At 44.1% G+C, this 19,714-nt stretch overlaps 1 protein-coding gene across 13 annotated transcripts; it reads left to right on the top strand.

Annotated features, from left to right (window-relative positions):
- The first annotated feature begins 268 nt into the window (after window positions 1-268).
- On the top strand, window positions 269-19,639 carry ODF2 (outer dense fiber of sperm tails 2). 13 transcript variants are annotated; one of them, XM_055794928.1, is made up of 21 exons: window positions 269-307; window positions 1,724-1,811; window positions 2,513-2,666; window positions 4,036-4,161; window positions 4,782-4,925; window positions 6,043-6,209; window positions 7,250-7,379; window positions 7,672-7,803; window positions 8,672-8,746; window positions 9,460-9,531; window positions 10,112-10,228; window positions 11,141-11,326; window positions 12,153-12,262; window positions 12,956-13,091; window positions 13,775-13,885; window positions 14,533-14,637; window positions 15,196-15,354; window positions 16,242-16,342; window positions 16,877-17,039; window positions 17,391-17,516; window positions 18,262-19,639. In XM_055794928.1, the coding sequence occupies exons 3-21, from the start codon at window positions 2,559-2,561 to the stop codon at window positions 18,433-18,435; spliced, it is 2,442 nt and encodes an 813-aa protein (XP_055650903.1). In that variant the 5' UTR covers window positions 269-307; window positions 1,724-1,811; window positions 2,513-2,558; the 3' UTR covers window positions 18,436-19,639. The 13 variants fall into 13 exon arrangements, 12 of the variants coding, with proteins under 12 accessions (XP_055650903.1, XP_055650909.1, XP_027637658.1 ...); XM_055794934.1 differs by lacking the exon at window positions 269-307 and adding an exon at window positions 411-537; XM_027781857.2 differs by lacking the exon at window positions 269-307 and adding an exon at window positions 612-1,012 and having other exon boundaries at window positions 2,555-2,666.
- The last annotated feature ends 75 nt before the right edge of the window (window positions 19,640-19,714 follow it).

Raw genomic sequence — 19,714 nt, 5'->3', positions numbered from 1 at the left:
GACGGGGCTGCCCGGCCTCCCGCGCCCCAGCGCCTTAAGCGGGGTCCGAAACGCGCCGGGCCGGGCCCCGCCGCCGCCCGCGATCAGCGGCCGGTTGCCGTAGCGGCGGCCTGTTGAGGGGCGGGGCCTTGTGGCGCGGCGGCCGGGTGACGCGCAGGGTTTGAACGGCCCAGTGGGAGCGGCGGGCGGGCGCGCGGCCCCAGAAGTGCGGAGCTCCCGGCCCGGCCGCCGGGCCTCCGTGGCAGCGCCTCCCCGCCGGCGGCGTCGGCCTCCTGAGGCGGCAGCGGGCCCCGCGCGGCCCTTCACGGTGAGGGGGGGCGGGGGTGTCCCCGGGGAGGGGGCCGGGCCCCGGGAACGGGGACCGCGCGCTGGCGGGCGGCTTTAAACACGTTAACGGAAAGGGCGGGAGACGGCGGGGCGGCTGCGCGGGCCGGGGGTGCCCGGGTAGCCCAGCGCTAAGGCGGGCCCAGGCCGGGGCGCTGCCCGCCCGCCGCAGGAGGCCGGAGCCGCCGGGAGCTGCTGGAGCGAGCCGTGCCGGTAGGCCGGGGGGCAGCGGCCCGGGCCCCGGCCGCGGTGGCTCCGGGGCTCCGTACGGCTCGGGTCAGCCCTGGCCCCCCCCCACCTGGGCCTGGGCGAGTTTAACCTTTCTCAGCGGGACGAGGCGTAGGCGGCGGCCTGGAGCAGCCGGTGCTGGAGCTGTGCACGGCCGGGAGCCGGGCAGCCCCCGCCGGCTCTCCCCGTTCCCAGCCCGGGACGTGCTGCTCGGCCTTCCCCGCCGACTGTCCCGACTGCCGCCAAGCCGGTGTGACACCGGGGTGTGCTTGGTTTACACATCCCCTGCTCGGGAGCAGGCGCAGCCGTGCCGGTGGCTGTGTAGAGCCGGTTATCACGGAGCCCTGGCGAGCTGACAGCCGAACCCCCGCGCCAGAGCGACCCAGCACCGCACAGCATCCTGCGCCACCCCCTGCCAGTAACGCTTGTTCTCGCCCGGCAAACGCGGTGTTCCCCCAAGGTCAGCCAGCAAAGCCTGGCACTACCCTCGTAGCGTCACGTCACCCCACCCCCAGCAGCCATCCTCCCTTGCTCGCATTTCTTCAAGCCCCCCAAGTCCCACCAGGCAAGAAGCTGCTGGTGCTGCAGCTGGCTCCCAGTTTGGGTGCTACGGGTTGGCCAACCAGTATGCACAGGTCTGCTGGGCAGGCAGTGACCACACTGCAGCGCTGGTCTGTGCGGTGCTGCATTTCCTCTTTCAGCATGAGTGCTGATTTGGATGCATCTCTTCAGCCTGCAAAACCGTATAAACCTAGTACTTCAACGTTTCTGTCAAGCTGTATAGAATTTGTTGTTGATGGTAGAATTTGAGGGGGGGTGTGGTTTGGGAGGGGATGTACAGGTACTCTGGAACTGTTCAAACCTTGCTTCCTCATGAAACTGGTTAAAACTTGCAGTTAGAATTTGAAGGTTTGTAACTAAGGGCATTGTGTAATTGTACAAAACATTTCCATTGGTTAAACCAGCTTTCATCATCGGTATGTAAGGATCTACAGTCTTGGTCCTTCCCTCATCCCAAGCTTGTCAGAGGAAGCCAGGACACACCAGCTTTTGTTGTTTGGTTTCATACATTTGATGTATTTGAGCCTATGCGTTGCCTTAAATTGAAAGGATGTTCAGAAATTGGCACCTTTTCCTATTGATAGTCATTTTATTATTGTTTCTATATCAGTTGTCCTTCACTCATCAACAACAACAAAGTGACTTCAGTCCCTGCACAGAGCACGCTGTCCAGAAGAGCTAAAAGCTTTAGAACAACTGTAAGTAATTTTACCAAGGCTGACAAAAACCTTTCTGCCAGAATGAGAGGAGTGCTGCTGGTGGATTTTTGTAAGATTTGCAATTGCTTTATGCCATTACTGAACATCAAGCTCGAAGGTGATGACTAACCTTGCATCTCTAGGCTTCTTCATGTTGTTCAGTATTGCTTAAGGTTATGCTTTTTTCTGAAGATTAAAGAAATGCTGCGATCCAAAAGCTTTTAAATATTTGTTTAGCTTCAAAAGTTAAACAAAAAAAAAGGACACTTAAGGTTAAGCATGTCTGAAAGAGTCTACAGGTTCAGCCTTCTGGGGTGGAAGGATCCGATGGGTCTTGATTTTTCTTAACGCTTAAATTAATGCTCCTCTTCTCCCACCCCTTTCAAATTTGTCTTCACAATCAGATTGTGTTGGTTACTGGAACCCTTGATTTGCTCACTTGCTCTTAAGACTTCGAACTCCAATGACTCTTACAGACACCTGCTATCAATCCAACTGTATTTGGTCTTCAGTAACCATGTTGAAAGTAGAAAATACCAGAAGCAGATAAATTACTTGTATTAATCCTAGCTTTACAGCAAAACAGTGTGCAGTTCAGAGTGGCAGGTGCCACTGAAAGAAAGCTCAAACTTTAACCAAGGCTGGCTGTTGTTGCTCTCTGGCACAGAGGGAAATGTTATTTCCAGTTTCCTTATTCGCAGGTTTCCTTTCATTGTATTGCCCTTTCCCATTTGTGGGAGAAGAGTCATGAAGAACCGTTCCTCATCTCCTCCTTTGCACGTCCATGTGGATGAAAACACTCCTGTCCATGTCCATATTAAAAAGGCCCAGAAAGCCACACCTGCAAAATGCCAGGTAGGAGCATGTGGCTACAAAGAAGAAGGTGAACAGTCGTAGAAGCACCACAAAATCTTCAAGCTCTGTTTTACTGTTGTATTAGAACTGTAGGACTTGAGTTCGTATTCGGTGGTGACTTTTCAGTAATGCAATTTCTGTGTTTAAGATGATGTAAGTATGATGTAGAATATATAGTTACTTTTCATGTTCAAGTGTGTGGCTGTGAGGAGTGTTGCTTCCAATGTGATACGGTTTGGGAGATTTTTTTTTTCCCTTTATTTCCTGGATTTGTGTCCTGAGAACAGTTTTTCTTTCGGCTTCATCCCTCTTTTTATAGAAAAGCTTTGGGGAAAGGTAGTATCTAGGTGTTTCAGATACCGTCTTGAATGTGTTGGAATAAATGTGCTTAGAAAAAGTCTGGATTCAAACCAACCTCTGGCATTAAGCATCTTATCAGTCTGCTGAGCTATGCAGCAAGGGGAATCTCTTCATAGCCTTCTCCACAGCAGGTAGAAGGCAATACTGAAGTTGATTTTCTAGCGATATCACATCCTCTTTTGTAGCTGGATGTTTACGTAAAGTTGTTCTCCAAAGGTGATGGGAAAGTTGCTGGCTCATTCTTCCTTACGTGCAGACATCCTGTTCCAAGGCCTCTGTAAGTTTGTGCTTGTTGCTAACAGCAAATACCAAGGGAGTAGGGCCTCACAGTGAAGTCAATGACTCCTATTAATTAACTGCCTGTAGGGAATGTTTAGGACATCTGATTTTCTCTAAGGCTAGAACTGTGCAAAACCACTACTGTTCCTGCAGTTAGAGCACCCTGAGTTCAGTACAGTAGGTGTGCACCTGCTAGCTGACTGCAAAGTGGGGAAAACGCTGCAGGGGCTTTTCGTAATCAGTTGCACTGAACCGTTCTTTTTTCTCTGGTCGTGCTGTTGTCAAATGATATAGCTGCTCTTTTGAGATGAATCTGGAATGGAGAAGGGATCTCCCAGGTTGTTCCCTCTTCACGTGAATGGGTTGTATTGCGGTATTTTTTTGTGTTTCCATAGAGAAGGGACTTCCTTCCCCCTCGCCCCAGCCTCCCACCCCAGCCAGCCGGGTAAGGCTCTCACGGCATCACGAGTGCGGGTACCCCAGTGACAGAGCAGAGCTGCTGTGTGACAGACGGGAACGTACTGCACCTGGCCGCGCCGTCAGCTGGACGTGCAATAGCCTGCCGTCTGCCGGGTGGGAGCCTGCTGCGGGCTGCTGGCTCACCTGATCTGGTGTATCATGTGTAAATGTGTTGCTTGTGTATGAATGATCTTTCATTTGGTTTTTCAGCACTAAAAAATGTAAATGGTTATTTAAAAGTTGTGATTTATTTTATTTTCTCTTTCTTTAGCAAAAGCACAAACAGAAAAAGAAAAGGGATACTGTAAATGTGTGCCAAGCTGCCCAGGTGAAAACTAAGGCTCCCTGGATGCCCCCAGGCAAAACATCTGTCCGGGATTCCACCTGCAGGTGGGAGGTATGGCTGATTTTGCTCTTTAAAACAAAATTCCAGGTTTACCTGAGGTTGAAGAGAGCAGTTGTGTAGTGAGGGGGCTGGGCTGATCTGAAAGAAGGCTACTGTCACCTACCATCCCTTTTAAGTGTCTTCTGTAAGTCTTTTTCATTTTTTAATACAGAAAATTTTGAAATTAATTAGCAGCCTATGGCTATGTCATGTCTTTCTACCTCTAGAAGCCAGATAGATGTCTTTGCTGTAATTTTTGCTAGTTCCCTTCAAGACCTCATCTGGAGGCACACGAGGGGCTGCTGTTCTTAGTCTCTTCCGAAGCATGGAGCATTTGTGTAGCATTGTGTAATACTTTCTTTCTCATGGGTTGATAGTTCTGACTTTTTATATTCCTGGCTCTTCCTAGATGGGAATTGAACTTCCATTGTATTTTTTTTTCTTTTTCTGTTCTAGTCTTTCTGCATTCTTGACCTTTCCCTGATGGAAATGAAAGAGCTGTTTACAAATGCTTTTTTCCTTATCAGGCTTATTGCAGTGATGCGACCTGGTCTCTGTTTTTGGCAGAGTTAGGGTTAGAATACTATTTATAACTTTATACTAAATAAATGATGCCTTTTATTTTCTACCAGGGACCAACTCACCGCCTAGAAATTGTGCCTCCAGATTCAGAAAAAATGCTGTCAGTGTTGCGCCTGAGTGACCTCTCTACAGATGAGGAAGATGCTGAGAAGATAGATAGTCTGATTAATGTGGTGGGAACGATGAAGAATGAGGTGAGGAGACAGTGTAAAGGCTTGCTGACTCGGGGCTCGTAGCTGATTGTTTGGCAGGAGGAGGCTGGAGTCAAGTCTTGGTGCAGTGGAAGACTACCCAGGCCATTGCTAGCTTGCTTAAAAAATAAAAATCCGTCTGAGTTGTTTAGAAGAGCTGAACTACCCTAGTGAGAAATTCACTAAACCCTACTATGAAACATTTTAAAACATTATCCATTTAATAAGGTATTGCTGTGTTTCGGTTTTCTGCCCAAGCCCAAAGTCTGAAAACTGGTCATTCTAGAAGGTGAAAAATACAGTATGTTGATGTTTTATTGTCAAAGAATCCACTTTCTTAACAAGATTGTTTCTTCTGATTCTGTTTCAAAATGTGCAACCCAGTGATGTTGTGTTTTCTTGATAAATAGCCTCTTATGTACTTGACACCACTTAAAAAAATGGGTAGGAGATGTTCCCAGGTTTCATAAGATACATTGTGGTGCGGGTAAACTGTATTTTTAACTTTGAGTTAACACTGAGGGTAGCAAATCTTGTATTGTTATTATTTTACTCAAACCTACTTGAAGTTCAAGTCGTGAACAAGAATAGGTTTTCTTACATTGTTTTCAGTTTTATTTATGCTACACAATTTAATGGAATTAATGCCACGGAACTTCCTGGGTAATCCAAAATGGGTAGATGGAAACAGAATGCCAGGGACTATTTAGGTTGTTTTCACTCAGCTCCCTGAATCTCACAAAGCTATAGCAGAGCAGCGGGAGCCATGTCCTGTGGGTGAACTGCTACCAAAAGTCCTTTCCTGCCATGTTTGAGGTCTGTCACATGGCTTGTGGCTGATGACAATTTCTGGTACGTGACTTAAAGCCAGGACGCTTGTGTGTCTCTGTGTTCGTGGGATGGGAGGTATTTCCAGGGAGTCATGCCCTTTGTGCGCAGGAACAACCTGGGAGTATCTAGGCAGGAAAGAAAAAAAGAAAATAGAGCAATGAAAAAAAATAATAGCCTTTTGTTGTTTGGTACAGTTGAGTAGCTGGTTCACTGGTTTGAGATGTGGATTCTGTGTATCACTTTAAAAACACCTGGTTTATGTTAAGTTCTATTTAAATATTGTCATCAGGCCAAGCTGCAGAAAAAGGAGGAACAGCAACGAATGGCAAAACGTCTTCTTGAGGAGCAGAAAGAAGAACTGAATGAGGTCACACAAGAGCTGGTAGAAACAGAACATGAGAATACGCTGCTCAGGCGCAATATTGAGCGCATAAGGGAAGAGAAACACCTGACTGTGTAAGAAAGCTCCAGCTCTCCGTTGTTACTGCAAGTAGTGGTACTTGCAGGACACCCGCTGCCTTTATTGCTAACACTGTTTGAGGCTGTAGTTTGTCCCCTGGGTTGCAGTGCTGCTGAAGAACTGACGTTCTCATGGGTTTTGTCACCTTCTGGAAGGAGAACTTCAGATGGCTGTAGCTGTGGGGAAGGGCCCTGGCGTGATTATTAGAATGGAAGAAACTGTTGAGAGCAGCTGGCTTGTGTGGCCTACTGTAGGGTCATCCTAGCTCTGCAATTAATATTTTGAAAGTTAAGAGATGCCGTTTGAATTGTGATGATATTGGTAGCCCAACAAATAAATACGTATGGAGCTGAAAACTAGAGAATTTTTTGCCTTTGCGAAATTCGTACTGAGACAGGAGTGCCAGCCCTGAGAGGACTGAATCATGTTTGTTGTTTTCTTTTAGTGACCCTGAAGGCCTCCAAGGCTTTTTGCATCTGCTTTGTATGTAAAGAATTAGGGAAGTCTGTGTCCCCAGGGGAACACCAATGGTTTAAGCAAGTTAGATTTATTTTTTCCTTAGGAAAGATCACTTGGAAGTTAGTACTGTGTGTTGCCTGTTCAGAAAACTTTGTGAATACTACTGAGATTACAAGCCCTGGCTAAAAACTTTGCCATGTATGTCTTGATGTGCTTTCCTGTTTCATGTTCAGCTGTTTGGAGTCTTATTTCTGGTGTGGCTGAAGAGCCTAGGAAAAGCGAAGTACTGCATTTTGTTTAGTGATGTGTATAGGCTTTAGTATAAGCCCCATTTGTCCCCTCTTACGTTCCTGTTCCATAGCAGTGGTCCTAGCAAGCTCCTGGTATCTATTTACTGGCATCTGTCAGAACAGCCTCCGCACTGAAAGAGGGTAAATTGCTTGAGTAGTGTTTGTTTAGAGCATTTATGCTCTCATTCAAAGGTTTTTGAGTTTTAACCTAACAAACTGTATATCAATAGTGGCTGGTACAGCTGTCAAAGCTTCTTGTTCCTCTGATGACTGAACTGTCATTACAGGCTACAGAAAAAGTACTTGCAGCATGAGAAGGAGTGTTTGATGTCCAAGCTGAGCGAGGCAGAAAGGGATGGAGCAGCAGCAGCCAGGCAGATCCATGCCCTGAAAAATACAATTGGGAGACTCAGCATTGTAGGTGTTGTCCTTTTCTGTTCTTGCCTTTACTACATTGTCCTGTTCTACGGCTGTCTTAAAAATGTGGTGTTACAGTTGCTGATCCAGAAAAATGTAAGGAAGAGTGGAGGGATTTAACATGCTTAAGGCGTTTGCTGGTTTTGTTTGACAGTGGAGTATTCACTTGCAGCATCCAGTGACCTCCTGCGCACATGGAGCTGACTGTTGCACTGCTTGTGCTTGTATCGGCTTCGTACATTAATTCAATGTGAACAATGTTTTTTGTTTGTTTGTTTTGTTTCTCCTGTAGGAGAAACACATGAGCAGCTCAGACATTAACACACTGACAAGACAAAAAGAGCTTCTGCTCCAGAAATTGAGCACCTTTGAAGAAACCAATCGGAGACTACAAGAACTTCTCAGAGAGCAGCATAACCAGGAGGTGAGCAGTGCTGTGTGGTTGAACTTAGCTGATTACAGGAGGCTATGTTGTCCTGTGGACTGAAATGGAATTTGAATTTGAGATTCTTTTAATTCTTTTTTTTCCCAGCCCTGTTTTGACTCTGTGTCATAAAGGATCAATGGTTTGTGGATTTTTTATACCTGCCTAGTTCATAGAGTAAGACTGGCTTTTCTGCTGTGAGGATGTTAGACCATCGAGTCTTTGACTGTATTAAAAGGTATAGACACTACTGTGCTGCCAGCTCTTTCTCATCTGGATAGAGCTGTATCTGCTCATCATGCTAGTCTGAAATGTTACTGCTACGGTTGCATTGGCTGAAGTCTGAGAACTACATGTGACCCTAGCTAATAGGTACCTAAGGATATTCAGAACAATTGTTGTAGGCTCTAAGAGCAATAACGGAGAAATTGTAAATAATTCTGTCTTGCTTGTACACAACAATTCTATATTGCTTGTAAGAGCAATACAGGAATAAAATTGCTATTCTTCATGTAGTTAATATTCCATTTGGGCAAAAGCAGGTTGATGCTAACAGTTTTTTCAGCTACCAGTGAGACTGGATAGAAGGACTGAGTTCTTCCAAATTACTTTCCCTGAGTAGCGGGAGGGTTTGGAAAGATCTTAAATTGCCATCGTGCTTTTCATTATGATCTTTAACTGAGAAGTCGAAAAACTTTCTGAGATAGGTGATGATCTGTGAAATATTTAGCAAATTTGATGCTTCCAGATATCTTCTAAGAATTGCTGCTGCAACTGTGGGAGGCAATAGTTTGTTTGCACAGTTCCATTTAAAGAATCTGTATAAAACTGACATTTTAATTAACAGGTTTTCTCACTCCTTTTGTAGAAGGATGCTCAGAAGATGCTGGAGCAGCAAGGAGCACTGCTGAAAAGGCTGGCCGAGTCAGATGCAGAGAAAGTGGTAAGCAAATCGCAGTATATCTCTCTCTCTCTTTAAAACGATAAAGCAGAAACGAAAATAACAAGCTCTGCTTTGTCTTGTATTCAGTCATAGGTCTTACAATAACACCTTTTAGACTAATAAAAAATATTCTGGCTTTTGTGGTAGTCAGAGCCACTGTATTGCTCCTTTGGTTAACAATCTACATTTCAGAGTGGATGGATTTTCATAGCTTTTGAAACATGGGGGCTTAGAATGGGGATAGCACAACTGAGACCTGCATATACGAGCATCATAAGGATTTACAGTATTCAGCTACAAAGGAGAGCTTAAGCCTGTTCTTATGTTTGAGCACAAATGATTCCGCTTACCTTTTCTTATTGTACTGAATGTAAACTAAGAATAGTTATTATGTTGCCAGAATTTATAAAACTTGATGTGAGACACAGGTGGTGCCCTTTTTTGTCTGTGGATGTATCATCCTCTCAGATCCTTGTTCTGGACTGGGCATCCTATTCCCTGTTACACGAATGTACGTGTATCTCTTCTGCTTTCTGCTTGAGGAGAGTGCAGCCTGTTTTTCTGGGGCTGAAGGATGCTCTTGCTGTGGATACCAGAGGGCCATGGATGAGAGGGTCTCAGGAGGGAGGCAGTTACACCTCTTTCCCTCCACCTGCCAACCTAAACGTGTTTGTTACTTAACATCTGCCTCTGAGTGGTGTTTGTTTTCCCAGCAACTTCAGATGAGGCTTCAGGAGAAGGAAGAAGTAGTGGACAATCTTATCGTTCAGATACAGGCAGAAAAGGTAGTTTCCTTTTTCTGTTTTTCCCTCCCTGCTCCACCATCCAGTTCTGTAGAACCACAGATAGTCCAAAATATGAGTTTGTATTTGCAGATGATTATTTTTATAAGGGATCGGATGACTGGCTTGCTTATAAAACTAGACAGACAGCTGCCAATTCCCACACAGCTGTGGATTCCATATTCTACTAATGAGACATCCGTCACAAGGATGAATAGGTAGTATTCTCTTTGCTTGGATTTATCACTGAATTGCCTGTTTAAGGCCCTGTTGGTTCCTGATGTCAAACTCCAGTCTGTTCCTCTGTTTAGGAAGTAAAAGGGGAATGTAGGGGAAGAGATTAGATTTGAAGAATGTTTTGCCCTAGAACAAATCTTTCAGGCCAGTCATTCACATCTGATGTAAAATAAAGGGCTACTCTTTGTTCTCCATTTTGCTGGAGTAGGAGAGCTGCAAAGGGAAAGTGGAGGTGGCCAGAGATAATCATTCAGTGAAGAAATCAGAGACTATTACCGACTCTGCAGTATTCCTTCTATTAGCTTCCTGGGGGAAAAAGGCATGTGTCTTATTGCTTCTTATTTAGGACCAGGCAAAGACAGCATGGGAACTCTCCAAATCTATGGTGGCTCTGAGAGGCCATTTACAAGCACAGCTGCGAAACAAAGAAGCGGAGAACAACCGTCTGACTGTACAGACACGGGTATGTTGTCAGTGGTCCCGGGGGTTTGCCTCTTCATTTACTCTCGAAACTGAACTGACTGACGGGGAAGTAGCGCTCACCAGCTATCCTCCTACAGTGTCCCGTAAACTGAAATATTGGCTAGTGATGTTTACGCCAGTAATGCACAGCATGCTTTTCAAATGAAGTAAGAAAAGAAAAATCTTTTCACTTTCTTGCATGAAGCAAAATCATAGCTTTAAGGTGCAGGTGCATTAATTAGTTTGGGGTTTTTTCCTAAGTTAATTACTACATAACTGTTTACAATCTGTCTTGATGCTTGACTAAACCGAAGCCAGATTGTGAACAATTTAGTTTGGGAAATGTTTTTTAATCTGGGAAAAATGCTGTGCTATGAGTTCATGTATTTGATCACGCTCATGCATTCTTTCTACAGTATTAACGATGGGGAAAATTTGCTCTGGTTTATCTTGTTCGAAGTCTTATGTTTAACATATCTGTTGATGCGATATTATGATGAATGTGTGTTGATGGTTTAGAGGAGCTCTAATTCATTCAAGGTATATATATAGCTGCATAAAGCAACGTTATAATATGTGAACGTATCAGTTGAGTAAGGAGAATGTTCTCGGTTAGATCTAAAGATTGGTAGGCCGGACTTACCTTGGTCAGGAGAGAAAATCGGTATTCTAGAGAGCAGCTGATGAAAGAAGAAAGGAAGACTCTTGGAAGGAAAGGAAGACGTGTCAAGCTGACGTCTTTCAGCATTAGGACAGGGTTGTGCAGGTGAAAGCAGACTGCAAGTACCTCCAGGCTGAAGGTTGGGGGTTTATGCCCAGCTGTCTCCACCATTTCTAGGAAATTAGTTGCTGTTTTGGGTATGCAGGTATAAGGGCATTATTCCGTATGGTGTGTTTTTTCCCCCCCCTGCAGAATCTGGAGCGCGGTGAAGCTCAGCATAAGGCAGAGGTGGAACGTATCATGGAACAGCTGAAAAAACTAAAGCAGAAGGCAGATTGTGATAAAGAGGCCCTGAAGAAAACCATCCATGCACAGAAAGAGTGGGCAGAGCGGAGTAAAGAGTATGCACAGCAACTGACTGTCCAGCTAGCAGAAAAGGTACCTGATAATACAGGAGGACAGACCTCATTTCAGGTCATGCATCTAAATCTTTGAATTCTGGTAGCAGCCCTGGGGACTCTGCTTTCAACTAATGAGTTTTGTTTTTGACTGGATGCCTTGACCCATTTATGCTAAGTTTAGAACAAATCTAGTTTTCTCAGCTGTCACTATATTCACTGTGTGTCCTTAACTTAGGACATGCAATAACTTAGATCATACTAAACTAGTAGATCTGATTTTTCACCTGGTTCTTTAGAACCATCTGAGGGTTGTCAAAAGCCAATAAAACAAAGTCTTGTGGTTTGGGCTGAAATCTCTAAATGGAGTTGGTTGCTAATCGAGAAACTATTCAGAGCAGAAAAGTACAAAGTCTTAGAGGCATACTGGAATTTCCTGTTGAAAAATGACTGAAGGATATAAAGAAAAACTAGAAAAGTTAGACAAATCAGAAGGGAACGTGGATTTTAGGCTACTTTTTTTTTTTTTTTTTTTTTTTTTCCTCTTCCTTGTTTTTAGAATTCAGGGGACCAGAGGCACTAGTAGAATCTTAGCCATGCTTTGTATTTCTGATAGTTCGTCTGCCTTCAGAGAGGATTCTTTTTTGCTCCTGTTATATCTGTTGGCTGACAGTAGTGTTGGAGAACACCTCTGTCTGAAGGTTCAGGAAGAATATAAATACTACTTGTCCTCGGTATTTTAAAAGTCTTAGTGAAGTCTCTTCACACATTATGCTTACCCATATCGGCATGTTGTCTGCATATTCCATATCCAGTGACATTTTTGTCACCCTTGCTCTTTCATGTGTATTTCTTTTGTTTGATAGGACAGTTACATTGCTGAGGTGCTGTCTACTCTGGAGTCGTGGAGGAGTCGCTACAACAAAGTAGCAAAGGACAAGAGTGACCTCCAACAGGAAATTGTTGCGCTGAACAGGTTAAGATACAATTAGTCTGAAGCAACCAGCATGAGTGGGGATGTGTTCTAAGTTCAAGGATAGTTTAGTTTAATTTAATTTAATAATAGCATTAAATTAAATAATTTAATTGGATTGTCTGAAAATATCCAAGCAAAACCAGCACTGTCTAAGGGCTAGAGCAGTTCAGAGAGAGAGGGATTGCCTGTGCTGCTGACTTGCCGCAGCAAAGGCAGACTTTTAAAGAGTTTGCTGACCCTTAAAATTCTGTTCCGTTGCCATTTTGTAACACTTTGAGAGAATTAAGGTTTTTCTTGTGAGACCTGTTTGAGAAACTTGAGTGGCAGGGATCAGAAGAGCTAGGCAGTGTAGTTCATGCCAGTTTTGTTGTGAAGGTAAATAAATGTGTTGATATCACTGCAGTACAGTTGTTGCTGCACGAAAAAATAGGTAGGTATGAGAAAAGAGAGAGGTTATCTCTTTATGCTGTGTATCTTGGAGGCAATGCATTTGAGCTCCAGGGGAGCAACTCAAGTTAATTTCAAAGAGGCTAAGAAGATTGTGGTGGTAGTGTAATAGATAGGTGTGCATACATGACTGGAGGAGGAAGATGAAAGGGTAGGGAAAAGCTGTGTTTCTGAAGCTAATTTTCAAGTGTTAGGAGTCTTATTCTTTCTTGTCACTCAAGGATTAATTTTCTTTCTGTATGGCAGCCGAGCTGCAGACTTCCTGGAACAACACGCGACCTTAGAGAACAACATGCGGAAGGACAGAGAAACTTTGGTGGAAAAATTGCATCAACAGACTACAGAGACCACTTCTCTCAAAATGGAGAACGAAAGACTAAAGGTCAGCGATTCAAGGGTTTTCAAGCTGAGATGCTGGGAAGAAAAAGGAGAAATTATAACAAGTTTGCTTGGCCTCTGAGGACAGAGTTGAGTTGTGCCCATTGCTCCCATTCAGTTTCAAACCAGTTTTCACCATAACCTGAGTATGATAGGGCAAGTGTGCTGGGAAGAGACATGAAGGGAAGTGTACATTCTAGGAGAAATAGGTTTCTCCCACATTTTGGCTAGAAGTTCTCTCCAATCCAAGTACTGTTTCTTCCAGCTGGGATCTTACAGCTTGTCCTTACATCTTCATGCTGCTGGCCAGAGAACAAACAACTGTAGCTCGTGCAGACAGAATGGTAATCTTCAGAATAAAAAAAATGGCTGGCATATTTCTTCTTTCATCTGTTACCTCTGGTGATCTCATAGGTGACCTACTGCATTTTCTTCTTGAAAAGCTAGGCATTGATGCAAATAAGGAGTGGCTCTAATCCAAGTAGCACAGCTCCTTCAGGCAAAGGGAAAGATTGCACATCCATCCCGAACCTCTGTGCTCTGCTGATGTGAATTTGGCAATCCGTTGAAGTCTGGGAAGTTTTGCCAACTTACACTGACAATGGTCTTTTTTCTTAGTCTAGACCATGTTAGACAGCTAGCGTGGCAGTTACTTCCAAGCACTCAACAGAAGATGTCTTTTTCCAGGCTGCTATGGTGCTGATGGAGGAAAAGCTGAACCAAGCGCAGATGGAAGTGCAGCAGCTCAAGAGCTCTGTCAGGAACTATGAAGGGTTGATTGAAACCTACAAATCACAGGTAGGCGTCTTATCAAAACCTTCAGCCCTTGCACAAACATGTTTTCTCCTGTTGCTATTGTGGCTTATTCTGTAATGATTTAACCCTTTGTTTGCTCTTGGAGGATGTTGCAGTTTCATACGGGTTTGGTCCTTTTGTCTCTATTAGCCTGACTTTTTCCTCACACGGCAGCATCCAGACTGCCATGTGCTGTATGCCAAAAGGTGGAAGGCTTGCCTTCCTCACTGTGTGCTGCTACCTTGGTCATTAGGAAGAGCTGACTCCCACAGCAGAGAGGTCTTGATTAATTGAAAACTGCAGACTAGTTTTAATTATTTAATAACTTTTCCCTGCTCCTTTTCAAAAGGTGAAGGAAAACAGTGAAATGCTTTCTTCTGCCTTTTAGTGTAGCAAGTACTTGGCTGCTTTTCTGGGGGGACTTTGTGGTAGTAGGAAGAGAAGGCAAAAGGGGAGAACATTCGCTGGGAAGCCCAAATTACCCAGGTGGCAGAAGAATGTGAACTTCCAAATATAGTTCTGGGGTGGGAGTTGGTGGCAGGAGACTTGTTGCTGATCCTTGAGCAGTTTTAGTTACCCCAAAACACTGCACAGTTGTTGAAAACTATATATAACAGATAAAGTATGTGGGGGTTTTTTTGAACATCCAGGTGTTGAAGACCCGAATGGAAGCAGATGATGTGGCAGCAAAACTGGAGAAGCGTGATAAAGAGAACAAGGCACTAAAGGATGAAATGAACAACGAGATTGAACTGGTAGCTAGTCCTCTAAAGACTTGCAAACATCCATGGATCTTAACGTTCTGAATGTAGTGAAAAATGGCTGTGAAGAGGAAATAAAGGCTTATCTTGGGTTTGCCTTTTCCATTAGTTTTTCTCAGGACTTGTTCATTCTGCAAAATTTATTGAATGTTTAGCAGCTTTTTTTTAACTATATGGCATTCTTCAGAGGTGTTTAAATTGCTTAGTGTCTCCTTTGTTGCAGAGATAGTGGTTTAGAACAGGGGACTAGGTAGGTTACACCATTGTCTGATGTGGAACAGCAGTCCTCAAAAAACAGCTTGTACTTCTAGTAAAACTGAAGCCCAGGATCCAAAATACTCATTCTCACTGCATTCATAGGAAATGCCAAATCCTAAGATAAAGCCTTTTGGAGTAGGAGAAGACCTTTGGCTTTGAACTCCAACACTGGCCAAATATCCACAGTGTCATTGTGGTTGCAGACTAACAAAGCTTCATTGAAGTTGAGAAATTTTTTTAGTCTTGACCTTATGAGCATTTAAAAGTTCCTCATGTTCTCTTCTTTGATTACAGGCACGTAAGCAGTTTCAGAGCCAGCTTGCTGAACTGGAAAAGCTGCCTGAGATCCTAAAGATCAAGGAGATGAAGCTAGCAGAATGTCAGGACCAGCTTCAGAGTTATGAGAAGAAGACCATGGACCTGTCTGCAGTGATTTCAGATCTCCGTCAGCGGGTAAGGAACTGGAAGGAAGTGTGTGCAACACTGCAGTCTGAAAGCCTGAAGCCAAGATGAATTTCTAGTCACAGGAAGGTTCAAACTTCGTCTCTGTTCTCGTCTCTTTTTGAAAAGATTAAACGTGCTCTGCAAAATAAAGGTGTGTGCCATGTCTTTGTGCAAGAAGCTAGCGGCTTAGCTAGTAGCATTCCTTACTGTTTGCAAGGTTTCTCATCCCTTGGTGCAGAACCTTATTGAGACTTGAATAGCAGTGGTGACCAACACTTGCTAATGCCAGCACTCACTTTTGTTACTTTCACCACCTTGTCAGCTTTCCCTCCTGTGGTTTTCTGCTGCTAGTGCTGTCCTAGCCTTGTTTTCTCACCCTGATTTCAGGTTGTTTTCCTAGTCCCTATGTTTGTGTCCCTGGGAGGATTGCGTAGGTACTGTGGGACAATTACAGACAGGCATGACTTCTACAAGCATGCCTCGGGACACAGCAGATGATCTTGCAGCCTTACTGCTCTACTCTGATGGGCTTGGAATTATAAACCGTCCTGGTATTTCAGGCTTTAGCACTTTTGTGGGCTGCTGTCATGCATGTGGCTGCTTTTAATGTGTGCATTTTGCCGCGCTTATGGGTGGTTGCTCTGCATGCAAGCATTTGCGGACCTGGCTTTTTGTTTGCAATATGGAAGAATTTTTCTCATACCATTGCAAACATTAACTGGAAGCACCAGCAAAATGGATGTTTAGTGCTTTGCTTTTCTGTCCACTGTTCCTTTTCTGGCACTCTCCAGAAATTACTAATTGAGCATGTTTCCTTCTGGCGAGCTGCATACATTTTAGGTGGTTGGTCATGTGTGGTAGTGACTACTGTGTGAAGTAATTACTGTAATTTTTAGATTGAGCTCCAGGGGGACAAAACGGAGATGACAAGAGAGAGGTATCAGTCTGCCCAGGAGGACAAAAAACAGCTCACCTTGAAGGTGGAGGAGCTGGAAAGGTTAGAAATACTAGGCTCTCTTAACCTTCCATTTCCATCCTCTTCCCATTGTTTTCTCAGGGGATTGAAACAGCTTCAGTCTTGTTCCAGTCCCCTGCGTGCCTCCAGGATTGTGTGTGTTTGCTTATTCCACAAGGATCTCTAAGCAGTAGCTGTCCACTGGAGAGAGATTTATACGTTTTTGCAGCACCTGTTGTGAATGTTGTTAGAAAGGATGGTGGCTTAGCAGATAAACCAGCTCCTTCTCCAATCTAGGCTGGCAGTTTTGAGATTACGACATATTACCGTATTTTTACCCCTGTTTATAAGTTCCTTTTAGTGACAATGTCTGGGAAAATGCAGGTATGTGGGTATGCTGTATGTCCTTCGGTTTTTGCCATTTTGGTTTGAGAAATGAAGAAGTGTTTCCTGGGACTCTCACCCTTCAAGGGGGAATAGAATCTATTACCATACTACTCAGGACCTGATGAAAAGGCACTGAATCACACTCCATTTAAAATGAATAGGTTTCCTTTCCTTATTGTCTTAACGCAGAAAACTAGAAACAACAAATACCCAGAACATAGAATTCCTTCAGGTCATAGCAAAACGTGAGGAGTCAATCCACCAGTGTCAGCTGCGGTTAGAGGAGAAGACCCGTGAATGCAGCTCCTTGGCACGTCAGCTGGAGATGGCCATCGAGGATGCCAAAAAACAAGTAATTAATTTCTTGTGTTTGGGAATTCTGCCAAAACCTACCCAGACTGTAAAAGGGGAACAACAAGAATGCTGGAAATACTGCCTCAGCCTATGACCAAATTCATTACAGTCATCACGTTCAGTGAAATACAAATAATAAAACATGCTGGTACAACACTTAAACCATTCAAAAACTGAACTCTGCACTCTAGTTTGCAACAGAAGAGAGGAAAGCACACAACTGAGCTGCTGCTTATGTATGAGGATGTGTCCAATTAAACTTTATAGAGCTTTTGTGGGCAATGGGGTAGGGAAAAATCATTCTGCTGTAGACAACCCTTTAACAAAGTTGTTTTGTTGGTACACATAGGTGGAACAGACTCGGGAGCGAGCAGCATCTAGAGAGAGGGCAGTCCAGTCCAAGATGTTGGATTTGGAGACCCAGCTAAGTAGGAATAAAACTGAGCTGAACCAATTGCGTCGGAGCAAAGATGATGTGAGTGATTTGCAAGGGATGCTCTTGCTGTGCTGGTGGTGTCCTGGCAGCAAATGGAGTCCATAAACCAAGGTCCTATGGATATGCTGCAAAAGTCACGCAGAGCTGTGCCTGAATGACAGATGTGTGACATGACATGTCTGTTACGTCCCTGATCTGGGAGTGTGGACTCTCATTTGCATATTACTTACAGCAATAATCTGAATGAACTTGCTCTAAACTTAACGTGTTTAAGAAAATCACTTTTTGTTATGTTCAAATGAGATTTGCACCAGATACCATGGACAGATTTCAACTTGGTTGACTGTGCCTGGTTATCTGAGAGAGAATGCTATTCCTCCTCTAGAGGAAGGGATTTATTCTAGAAGAAAGAAGGGGAATCTTTCATAATGTCCTATTTAACCTGCTGGTTTACTTGAGTTTTACTTGGAATTGAGCTGGCACATGGATCAGGTCAAATTGCCTTTCAGAAAAGAGTGTGTTTAATTCCCCATAACTATAGCTAATCAGTTTTAAAAGCCCAACTGATTAGCTGCATTGTCTCCTGGTTTTCTCCGCAGGTTGTTGAATAGAGTTGGAAATGAGCAGAACAAATTATAAATATCATAGCACCATCTATAGTAATATCATCTACAGCTGTGCTAATTCTTGTTGTTCTCAGCACTCTTGGGAAACAGCTGAAGGTTAATGTGAATAGGATGAACGTTGCTGTCTTTCAGCCTGTGTTTTGTGCTTCTTCATGTAGGCAGAGCGCCGGTATGAAAGCCGCATACAGGATTTAAAGGATCGGTTGGAGCAGTCGGACAGCACCAACCGCAGCATGCAAAACTACGTCCAGTTCCTCAAGTCTTCCTATGCCAATGTTTTTGGAGAAAGTGCCTTGCTGGGCTCCCCCAGCCACGCTCGTGCTTCTCCATGAGGACAGTGCTCTCCTTGCACATCTGCATTTAAGCACAAAAGGAGCGCAGTTTCAAAGCCATATGTTATTTTGAAAATAGGCTGGCACTTCAGTGTGACTGTCAGGAGAAATTTTCCTCTTTTCCTTGCATCATGAGACAGTAAGATGATGGTGGCATATGTCTGATCTGTAGGGTATCTGCCGTACTGGTTTGGTGTTGGAGGCTGGCACTACACCATAAACTGTGCCCCAAACCCAGAGGGTTTTGCAGATGATGGAAGAGGTCCTTTTCATCCTGTGAGGTCCTGGTTGTTTCAGCTCTTAAAACCTGTCTGCGATTTGTTGAGCGTGTTGATGTTTGTAAGAGCTCTTTTCCTTTTCCATTCTGTCTCTGTGTTGGGGAGATCATGTAGCGTTCTTTGTTTGTGGCTTCTTTTTGTGGTTTGTTTTTTTTTTTTTAACTACTGAACATTGTATTGATACATTGGATGATAGGATGGTGGGAGAGGGTCCACCCACCAGAAGTGTGAAGCTGAAAATAACTGAAGTGCCTGGGCTCTATGCTTACACTTACAAGAGATTATCTCCTGAACAACCACAGTGTTTGTAAACAGTTTTATACCAGCAATAATGATTTTGTTGGTTTGGTTTTTTTCCGCTTGATTCTTTTATAGGCCCTGATCCTTGCCTTTTCTTCTGAGTGTGATGCTGCTTTACTCTTCTCACCCTGATTTCCTGATCCTCAATATCCCCAGGACTGAGCCAAACCCAACTGAATTCAAAGGAAAGATTGCAGTTTAACCTCAGTGGCGCTTCAGCTGGGGTCTCACTGTGAGTGCCACCTGAGTTCAGGGTGTATGTCAAATACTGACTTGGTCTTAAGCCAATTAAAGAGAACCCAGAGATACCCAACTTCTTCATCAAACTCGCCTGCGCCTTCTCCTGGGAAGTCGGGTCTTCAAGTGAGTCCCTAACACACGTGCGCTCTCTGGTGCCCTCTTCTTTCCAGTAAACGGTTCTTAGGGGGGCAAAACTAAACATTGGTTTTGGTTTTGATCTGTTTTGTAGCCTGTTTATGTGTGATGTGGTTATGGGGCAGTTCTTGTCAAAAAGGTTCTCTAAGTTAATTGGGTTTTGAAAGTTCTCTAATTGTGTGTGTGTCTAACACTTTTAAAATCCTAAAGGTGCTATGGTAAAACAAGCAATAAACTACATTTTAATTGGTTTTGTTGGGCATTTCTTCTTCGTTGTGCTGGATCTAGGGTCTTCTGGCCCCTATTTTAGAAAAAGCAAACCCCCA

This window comes from Falco peregrinus, chromosome 1 (assembly GCF_023634155.1).
Source record: "Falco peregrinus isolate bFalPer1 chromosome 1, bFalPer1.pri, whole genome shotgun sequence".
NCBI lineage: Eukaryota > Metazoa > Chordata > Aves > Falconiformes > Falconidae > Falco > Falco peregrinus.
Note: the sequence above shows the minus strand (reverse complement) of the source record. Positions and strands in the feature narration are given on the sequence as shown.

Bases quoted from the DNA above. Each gene is read 5' to 3' on its own strand.
- ODF2 (XM_055794928.1), top strand. From the start codon at position 2,559: ATGAAGAACCGTTCCTCATCTCCTCCTTTGCACGTCCATGTGGATGAA. The intron at 7,804-8,671 runs GTGAGCAGTGCT...CTCCTTTTGTAG, and splicing joins GAGAGCAGCATAACCAGGAG to AAGGATGCTCAGAAGATGCT. The intron at 8,747-9,459 runs GTAAGCAAATCG...TTGTTTTCCCAG, and splicing joins AGTCAGATGCAGAGAAAGTG to CAACTTCAGATGAGGCTTCA.